General features: G+C 43.9%; 1 protein-coding gene across 1 annotated transcript in view; it reads right to left on the reverse strand.

Annotated features, from left to right (window-relative positions):
• Nucleotides 1-9,820, reverse strand: part of LOC139950038 (uncharacterized) — a 55,617-nt gene extending 45,797 nt beyond the window's left edge. Inside the window, exons 1-2 of the mRNA XM_071948672.1 lie at nucleotides 9,739-9,820; nucleotides 7,113-7,759 (exon numbers count right to left, since the gene is read on the reverse strand). Of these exons, the coding sequence (XP_071804773.1) occupies nucleotides 7,113-7,759; nucleotides 9,739-9,820 (729 nt within the window). The remainder of the gene's footprint in view (nucleotides 1-7,112; nucleotides 7,760-9,738) is intronic.
• Nucleotides 9,821-10,497: the final 677 nt, after the last annotated feature.

The raw sequence follows: 10,497 nt of genomic DNA on the forward strand, positions 1-10,497 counted from the left end.
TCAGTAGCAACAGCTGGCTTCTCGGTAGTTATAATGGGAGCATCAGTAGCAACAGCTGGGTTCTCTGTTGTTACAACTGGAGCATCAGTAGCAACAGCTGGCTTCTCTGTTGTTACAATTGGAGCATCAGTAGCAACAGCTGGCTTAATGGTTGTTACAACTGGAGCATCTGTAGCAACAGCTGGCTTCTTGGTTGTTACAACTGGAGCATCAGTAGCAATGGTTGGCGTAATGGTTGTTACAACTGGAGCATCAGTAGCAACAGCTGGCTTCATGGTTGTTACAACTGGAGCATCAGTAGCAACAGCTGGCTTCATGGTTGTTACAACTGGAGCATCAGTAGCAACAGCTGGCTTCTCGGTAGTTATAATTGGAGCATCAGTAGCAACAGCTGCCTTCTTGGTTGTTACAACTGGAGCATCAGTAGCAATGGCTGGCGTAATGGTTGTTACAACTGGAGCATCAGTAGCAACAGCTGGCTTCATGGTTGTTACAACTGGAGCATCAGTAGCAACAGCTGGCTTCTTGGTTGTTACAACTGGAACATCAGTAGCAACAGCTGGCTTCTCTGTTGTTACAACTGGAGCATCAGTAGCAACAACAGGCTTCTCTGTTGTTACAACTGGAGCATCAGTAGCAACAGCTGGCTTCTTGGTTGTTACAACTGGAGCATCAGTAGCAATGGCTGGCTTCATGGTTGTTACAACTGGAGCATCAGTAGCAACAGCTGGTTTCTCTGTTGTTACAGTTGGAGCATCAGTAGCAACAGCTGGCTTCTCGGTAGTTATAATTGGAGCATCAGTAGCAACAGCTGGCTTGATGGTTGTTACAACTGGAGCATCAGTAGCAACAGCTGGCTTCTCTGTTGTTACAACTGGAGCATCAGTAGCAACAGCTGGCTTCATGGTTGTTCCAAGTGGAGCATCAGTAGCAACAGCTGGCTTCTCAGTAGTTATAACTGGAGCATCAGTAGCAACAGCTGGCTTCTTGGTTGTTACAACTGGAGCATCAGTAGCAACAGCTGGCTTCTCTGTTGTTACAACTGGAGCATCAGTAGCAACAACTGGCTTCTCTGTTGTTACAACTGGAGCATCGGTAGCAACAGCTAGCTTCTTGTTTGTTACAACTGGAGCATCAGTAGCAACAGCTGGCTTCTTGGTTGTTAAAACTGGAGCATCAGTAGAAATGGCTGGCTTCAATGTTGTGACAACTGGAGCATCAGTAGCAACAGCTGGCTTAATGGTTGTTACAACTGGAGCATCAGTAGCAACAGCTGGCTTCTCGGTAGTTATAATTGGAGCATCAGTAGCAACAGCTGGCTTCTCGGTAGTTATAATTGTAGCATCAGTAGCAACAGCTGGCTTCATGGTTGTTACAATTGGAGCATCAGTAGCAACAGCTGGCTTCTTGGTTGTTACAACTGGAGCATCAGTAGCAATGGCTGGCTTCTTGGTTGTTACAACTGGAGCATCAGTAGCAACAGCTGGCTTCTCTGTTGTTACAACTGGAGCATCAGTAGCAACAACTGGCTTCTCTGTTGTTACAACTGGAGCATCGGTAGCAACAGCTAGCTTCTTGTTTGTTACAACTGGAGCATCAGTAGCAACAGCTGGCTTCTTGGTTGTTAAAACTGGAGCATCAGTAGAAATGGCTGGCTTCAATGTTGTGACAACTGGAGCATCAGTAGCAACAGCTGGCTTAATGGTTGTTACAACTGGAGCATCAGTAGCAACAGCTGGCTTCTCGGTAGTTATAATGGGAGCATCAGTAGCAACAGCTGGGTTCTCTGTTGTTACAACTGGAGCATCAGTAGCAACAACTGGCTTCTCTGTTGTTACAACTGGAGCATCGGTAGCAACAGCTAGCTTCTTGTTTGTTACAACTGGAGCATCAGTAGCAACAGCTGGCTTCTTGGTTGTTAAAACTGGAGCATCAGTAGAAATGGCTGGCTTCAATGTTGTGACAACTGGAGCATCAGTAGCAACAGCTGGCTTAATGGTTGTTACAACTGGAGCATCAGTAGCAACAGCTGGCTTCTCGGTAGTTATAATGGGAGCATCAGTAGCAACAGCTGGGTTCTCTGTTGTTACAACTGGAGCATCAGTAGCAACAGCTGGCTTCTCTGTTGTTACAATTGGAGCATCAGTAGCAACAGCTGGCTTAATGGTTGTTACAACTGGAGCATCTGTAGCAACAGCTGGCTTCTTGGTTGTTACAACTGGAGCATCAGTAGCAATGGTTGGCGTAATGGTTGTTACAACTGGAGCATCAGTAGCAACAGCTGGCTTCATGGTTGTTACAACTGGAGCATCAGTAGCAACAGCTGGCTTCATGGTTGTTACAACTGGAGCATCAGTAGCAACAGCTGGCTTCTCGGTAGTTATAATTGGAGCATCAGTAGCAACAGCTGCCTTCTTGGTTGTTACAACTGGAGCATCAGTAGCAATGGCTGGCGTAATGGTTGTTACAACTGGAGCATCAGTAGCAACAGCTGGCTTCATGGTTGTTACAACTGGAGCATCAGTAGCAACAGCTGGCTTCTTGGTTGTTACAACTGGAACATCAGTAGCAACAGCTGGCTTCTCTGTTGTTACAACTGGAGCATCAGTAGCAACAACAGGCTTCTCTGTTGTTACAACTGGAGCATCAGTAGCAACAGCTGGCTTCTTGGTTGTTACAACTGGAGCATCAGTAGCAATGGCTGGCTTCATGGTTGTTACAACTGGAGCATCAGTAGCAACAGCTGGTTTCTCTGTTGTTACAGTTGGAGCATCAGTAGCAACAGCTGGCTTCTCGGTAGTTATAATTGGAGCATCAGTAGCAACAGCTGGCTTCTTGGTTGTTACAACTGGAGCATCAGTAGCAACAGCTGGCTTAATGGTTGTTACAACTGGAGCATCAGTAGCAACAGCTGGCTTCTCGGTAGTTATAATGGGAGCATCAGTAGCAAGAGCTGGCGTCTTGGTTGTTACAAGTGGAGCATCAGTAGCAACAGCTGGCTTCTCTGTTGTTAAAATAGGAGCCTCAGTAGCAACAGCTGGCTTCTTGGTTGTTACAACTGGAGCATCAGTAGCAATGGCTGGCTTCATGGTTGTTATAACAGGAGCATCAGTAACAATAGCTGGTTGCATGGTTGAAACAACTGGAGCATCAGTTATTTCAGATGACTCTGTCTTTATTTTCAAATCCTGTGGTAAGTCAGTTGGTGCTGTCAGCTTCTCCGTTTGTGAAAAGGGATCAATTGTTGAAACAATTGAAATAGGTGTCTCAGTAGATACATCTGGAGCATCAGTAGCAACAGCTGGCTTCATGGTTGTTACAACTGGAGCATCAGTAGCAACAGCTGGCTTCTCGGTAGTTATAATTGGAGCATCAGTAGCAATGGCTGGCTTCATGGTTGTTACAACTGGAGCATCAGTAGCAACAGCTGGCTTCTCTGTTGTTACAACTGGAGCATCAGTACGAACAGCTGGCTTCTCTGTTGTTACAACTGGAGCATCAGTAGCAACAGCTGGTTTCTCTGTTGTTACAGTTGGAGCATCAGTAGCAACAGCTGGCTTCTCGGTAGTTATAATTGGAGCATCAGTAGCAACAGCTGGCTTCTTGGTTGTTACAACTGGAGCATCAGTAGCAATGGCTGGCTTCATGGTTGTTACAACTGGAGCATCAGTAGCAATGGCTGGTTTCTCTGTTGTTACAGTTGGAGCATCAGTAGCAACAGCTGGCTTCTCGGTAGTTATAATTGGAGCATCAGTAGCAACAGCTGGCTTCTTGGTTGTTACAACTGGAGCATCAGTAGCAATGGCTGGCTTCATGGTTGTTACAACTGGAGCATCAGTAGCAACAGCTGGTTTCTCTGTTGTTACAGTTGGAGCATCAGTAACAACAGCTGGCTTCTCGGTAGTTATAATTGGCGCATCAGTAGCAACAGCTGGCTTCATGGTTGTTACAACTGGAGCATCAGTAGCAACAGCTGGCTTAATGGTTGTTACAACTGGAGCATCAGTAGCAACAGCTGGCTTCTCGGTAGTTATAATGGGAGCATCAGTAGCAACAGCTGGCTTCTCTGTAGTTATAATTGGAGCATCAGTAGCAACAGCTGGCGTCTTGGTTGTTACAACTGGAGCATCAGTAGCAATGGCTGGCTTCATTGTTGTTACAACTGGAGCGTCAGTAGCAACAGCTGGCTTCTCAGTAGTTATAATTGGAGCATCAGTAGCAAGAGCTGGCTTCATGGTTGTTACAACTGGAGCATCAGTAGCAACAGCTGGCTTAATGGTTGTTACAACTGTAGCATCAGTAGCAACAGCTGGCTTCTCGGTAGTTATAATGGGAGCATCAGTAGCAACAGCTGGCATCTTGGTTGTTACAACTGGAGCATCAGTAGCAATGGCTGGCTTCATGGTTGTTACAACTGGAGCGTCAGTAGCAACAGCTGGCTTCTCAGTAGTTATAATTGGAGCATCAGTAGCAAGAGCTGGCTTCATGGTTGTTACAAGTGGAGCATCAGTAGCAACAGCTGGCTTCTCTGTTGTTAAAATAGGAGCCTCAGTAGCAACAGCTGGCTTCTTGGTTGTTACAACTGGAGCATCAGTAGCAATGGCTGGCTTTATGGTTGTTATAACAGGAGCATCAGTAACAATAGCTGGTTGCATAGTTGAAACAACTGGAGCATCAGTTATTTCAGATGACTCTGTCTTTATTTTCAAATCCTGTGGTAAGTCAGTTGGTGCTGTCAGCTTCTTCGTTTGTGAAAAGGGATCAATTGTTGAAACAATTGAAATAGGTGTCTCAGTAGATACATCTGGAGCATCAGTAGCAACAGCTGGCTTCATGGTTGTTACAACTGGAGCATCAGTAGCAACAGCTGGCTTCTCGGTAGTTATAATTGGAGCATCAGTAGCAAGAGCTGGCTTCATGGTTGTTACAACTGGAGAATCAGTAGCAATGGCTGGCTTCTCGGTAGTTATAATTGGAGCATCAGTAGCAATGGCTGGCTTCTTGGTTGTTACAACTGGAGCATCAGTTGCAACAGCTGGCTTCATGGTTGTTACAAGTGGAGCATCAGTAGCAACAGCTGGCTTCTCGGTAGTTATAATTGGAGCATCAGTAGCAACAGGTGGCTTAATGGTTGTTACAACTGGAGCATCAGTAGCCATGGCTGGCTTCATGGTTGTTACAATTGGAGCATCAGTAGCAACAGCTGGCTTCTCTGTTGTTACAATTGGAGCATCAGTAGCAACAGCTGGCTTCTTGGTTGTTACAACTGGAGCATCAGTAGCAACAGCTGGCTTCTTGGTTGTTACAATTGGAACATCAGTAGCAACAGCTGGCTTCTCGGTAGTTATAATTGGAGCATCAGTAGCAACAGCTGCCTTCTTGGTTGTTACAACTGGAGCATCAGTAGCAATGGCTGGCTTCATGGTTGTTACAACTGGAGCATCAGTAGCAACAGCTGGCTTCTCTGTTGTTACAATTGGAGCATCAGTAGCAACGACTGGCTTCATGATTGTTACAACTGGAGCATCAGTAGCAACAGCTGGCTTCTTGGTTGTTACAACTGGAGCATCAGTAGCAACAGCTGGCTTCTCTGTTGTTACAATTGGAGCATCAGAAGCAACAGCTGGCTTCTTGGTTGTTACAACTGGAGCATCAGTAGCAACAGCTGGATTCATGGTTGTTACAACTGGAGCATCAGTAGCAACAGCTGGCTTCTCTGTTGTTACAATTGGAGCATCAGTAGCAACAGCTGGCTTCTTGGTTGTTACAACTGGAGCATCAGTAGCAACAGCTGGATTCATGGTTGTTACAACTGGAGAATCAGTAGCAATGGCTGGCTTCTCGGTAGTTATAATTGGAGCATCAGTAGCAATGGCTGGCTTCTTGGTTGTTACAACTGGAGCATCAGTTGCAACAGCTGGCTTCATGGTTGTTACAAGTGGAGCATCAGTAGCAACAGCTGGCTTCTCGGTAGTTATAATTGGAGCATCAGTAGCAACAGGTGGCTTAATGGTTGTTACAACTGGAGCATCAGTAGCCATGGCTGGCTTCATGGTTGTTACAATTGGAGCATCAGTAGCAACAGCTGGCTTCTCTGTTGTTACAATTGGAGCATCAGTAGCAACAGCTGGCTTCTTGGTTGTTACAATTGGAACATCAGTAGCAACAGCTGGCTTCTCGGTAGTTATAATTGGAGCATCAGTAGCAACAGCTGCCTTCTTGGTTGTTACAACTGGAGCATCAGTAGCAATGGCTGGCTTCATGGTTGTTACAACTGGAGCATCAGTAGCAACAGCTGGCGTCTCTGTTTTTACAACTGGAGCATCAGTAGCAACAGCTGGCTTCTCTGTTGTTACAATTGGAGCATCAGAAGCAACAGCTGGCTTCTTGGTTGTTACAACTGGAGCATCAGTAGCAACAGCTGGATTCATGGTTATTACAACTGGAGCATCAGTAGCAACAGCTGGCTTCTCTGTTGTTACAATTGGAGCATCAGTAGCAACAGCTGGCTTCTTGGTTGTTACAACTGGAGCATCAGTAGCAACAGCTGGATTCATGGTTGTTACAACTGGAGCATCAGTAGCAACAGCTGGCTTCTCTGTTGTTACAATTGGAGCATCAGTAGCAATGGCTGGCTTCATGGGTGTTACAACTGGAGCATCAGTAGCAACAGCTGGCTTCTCTATTGTTACAACTGGAGCATCAGTAGCAACAGCTGGCTTCTCTGTTGTTACAATTGGAGCATCAGAAGCAACAGCTGGCTTCTTGGTTGTTACAACTGGAGCATCAGTAGCAACAGCTGGATTCATGGTTGTTACAACTGGAGTATCAGTAGCAACAGCTGGCTTCTCTGTTGTTACAATTGGAGCATCAGTAGCAACAGCTGGCTTCATGGTTGTTACAACTGGAGCATCAGTAGCAATGGCTGGCTTCATGGTTGTTACAACTGGAGCATCAGTGGCAACAGCTGGCTTCATGGTTGTTACAACTGGAGCATCAGTAGCAACAGCTCGCATCTCTGTTGTTACAATAGGAGCATCAGTGGCAACAGCTAGTTTTACGGTTGTGATAACTGGAGCTTCAGTAGCAACAGCTGGTATTTTGGTTGTTACAACTGGAGCATCAGTAGCAGGAACTGGCTTCTCGGTTGTTATAACTGGAGCATCAGTAGCATTAGCTGGTGTCTCGGTTGTTATAACTGGAGCATCAGTGGCAACGGCTGGTGTCTGGGTTTTTACGACTGGAGCATCAGTGGCAATAGCTGCTGTCTCGGTTGTGACAACTGGGGCATCAGTAGCAACAGCTGGTGTCTCGGTTGTTATAACTGGAGCATCAGTGGCAACAGCTGGTGTCTGGGTTTTTAAGACTTGAGCTTCAGTAGCAACAGCTGGTGTCTCGGTTGTGACAACTGGGGCATCAGTAGCAACACCTGGTTTCTCGGTAGTTATAATAGGAGCATAAGTAGCAACAGCTGGCTCATCGGAAGGTACAACTGGAGCATCAGTAGCAACAGCTGGTGTATGGGTTGTTATGACTGGAGCATCTGTAGCAGCAGCTGGTGTCTCGGTTGTGATAACTGGAGCATCGGTAGCAACAACTGGCTTCTCGGTTGTTATAACTGGAGCATCGGTAGCAACAGCTGGTGTCTGATCAATAGCAACAGTTGGTTTCTGGGTTGTTACAACCGGAGCATCAGTCGTTAGGTTTAATTCTGCTGGAAGTTCCGTAATGGACATCTGAGTTGTCACAAAATCATCATCTGAAAAAAAGAAAAGAAAAAAAAAACGTTTAATGAGATTACTATTTTAAAGTCTATATATTTGATATAAAGAGCAATGATCTGAACTGCAAATCACTCGTAGTTGCTTAATGAAGTGTTGTGTCACCATGGTGATACTGCAACTTGCCTCATGATGGATAGTAATTGCATTGTGAAATCGAGCCCAGGCCCTATACTTCATGGAGGCGTCAAAGGTGGTGCCCTTGAAACATCCAATAGAAAAAAATTCACAGGGTGCCCTTTACCAAGGAGAAAATGCGATGGTGCCCTTACGCTTTTAAAAACATCGCATACAAGCGTGGGCTCGATTTGAAGAAGACATAAATCCACTGTAAGTAAGCCTTATGGTGAGTTTCCACCATTTGTTTTTGGACATCACACATTACTAATAGCAACCACAATGATATGCGGTGAGATCCAACATGACTCTTTGTGAATCGGCCACTGATATGCAGTTATAGTATTGTTTTATAACCTCTCAGAGGATCTGCATGACTGACCTGTTTCCTCATGACTTTTTTTTCCAACTTTTTAACCTGGTAAAATGCAGCGCAATTAAGACGTTGTATTTTCTTACATGTCTTTCGCAATGCACGACTTTTAAAGATAAAAATAACCATCATTAATCGTTTGATAAAGTTTTGCAATGATCACAATATTTTTATTTTTATTTGAGGTCTTGAAATCAAGCATCTGGAAGCACACAACTTTGTGTGACAATGGTGTTTTTTCTTTCATTATTATCTCGCAACTTCGACGACCGATTGAGCTCAAATTTTCACAGGTTTGTTATTTTATGCATATAAGATAAACCAACTGTGAAGACTAATCTTTGACAATTACTAACTACTGTCTTTGAAGGATTCGGGTACTTTTTCAACTTGTCCATAGAATTTACATTAAACTTGCAGGGTTTGAAAATCATGATAGTGGAAAGCTTCCCTTCAAATATTACTTACTGAGGTGCTGTAATTGTAGAGAGATGAGTAAAACAATGTAATGAAAATACGTTTGTAAATGCTTAAAGATGCTATGTCAGATTTTTGGCCCCAAACATTAAAAAATATATTCTTTTGAGTGAATGGTATTTCAAAGAGTATCACCCGCTCAAACGAAAAAAAGTTTTAACTTTTACTTTTAATGGTCAGGAACCATAAAACACATAAGAATTGGTCACATGACAAAAATATTGTCAGAATCCCGAAAACCCCCCAATTTTGAGCCCTTTATTTCAATGCTACTAATAATTGGCACCTTTAACGAGCAATGGCTCAAATGAAAGCTTGTAACTTTCTCGACCCCCGTCAATACATTGCATTTTAAATCAAAATTTGGGTCAAATCGGCCAAAAATTTGACATAGCATCTTTAAAATAATTTTGGTCTCATGAGACGAAAATTATTTTCATGACATTGTTTAACTCATTACGAAAAAACTACAGCACCTCAGCACGTAATATTTTCAGGGAAGCTTTCTACTATCATTATCTTCAAACTGTGTAAGTTCAGTGTAAATCTGTGGACATTGTGTTTTTTGTCCTACAAAAAGTACATACAACCTTTAAAGACAGTGGACACTATTGCTTTCATAAGGATTCAGACAAAAAATGTCTATCAGTTGAGCCCTGATCGCGGATAATAGGAATATCCGGTTACTTGGTTCTCGCTCCTTGCAGATATCTGGTTAAGAAAAAAAAGGCATTCGCGGTTACGGATATTGAAATTATTACCCCAGGCCTATCAAGTGAGAGGACTGGGGTGGATTTCACAAAGGAAGTCCTAACTTAGGACTAGTCCTAAGCAATGCTAAGAGATAGGTATCTCTTAGCATTGCTTAGGACTAGTCCTAACTTAGGACTACCTTTGTGAAGTCGACCCCTGGTCTGTGAAATTTACCAATAGTGTCCAGTGTCTTTAAAGCTTGACGGTTTGAAAAGAAGTGGCTGAAAAAAATCTTACCTGTACAGTTACTCGACCGTTGACCTGGGCTGCGACAAAAGCCCTCATATGCGTAAGTGAGCTTGATCCGGCGTGCTGGCATACAAGCAGAGCTGACTTTCTTGAGATGACAAAGGTTTCTGAATGTTCGTTCTCTGCATCCGACTATACCACACACATATTGAAAACCCTCTCCTCTGCAGTGCGAAGGGCAGTCTGCGTCTGTAAATAATAAGAATTAAATCATTGAAATGCTTAGTAACATGTACGTAGATCATCTTCAGAAATACTTAACAAAAACAGTTGGGAGTGGTTGTAATTATCGAAATATTAAATAAAGAAAGTTGGGAGTGGTTAGTGATCATCAAATGTGGGAACGACTCCCAGGCATGACAACTGTATCCTTTAAAAGCAAGTCACTTAACCACGATGCTCCGTCCTTCGGATGGGACGTAAAGCAGTTGGTCCTGTGTATTGTGTACCACTCGTAAAAGAACCCAGTGCACTTATCAAAAAGAGAAGGGGATTGCCCTGGTGTTCCTGGTTTGAATGGCAGCATAAGTTCAGCAACAGCACCTGTTAAACATGCATGATGCTTTGTAAGGAGTAGATCTTCCTTGCAGAAAATAACGTTATTAAAAGCGTCTTGAGCGTCACTGAGTGAATAATATGCGTTAAAGGAGCCACTTTTGTTATTAACAAACCTAACACAATGCTATAAAACGTCACCACCACCCAAATGGTTCATTGTAGGCCTGGCCTATTGATTTGAATTTAAAG

The sequence above is a fragment of the Asterias amurensis genome, chromosome 2 (genome assembly GCF_032118995.1).
Source record: "Asterias amurensis chromosome 2, ASM3211899v1".
Taxonomy (NCBI): domain Eukaryota; kingdom Metazoa; phylum Echinodermata; class Asteroidea; order Forcipulatida; family Asteriidae; genus Asterias; species Asterias amurensis.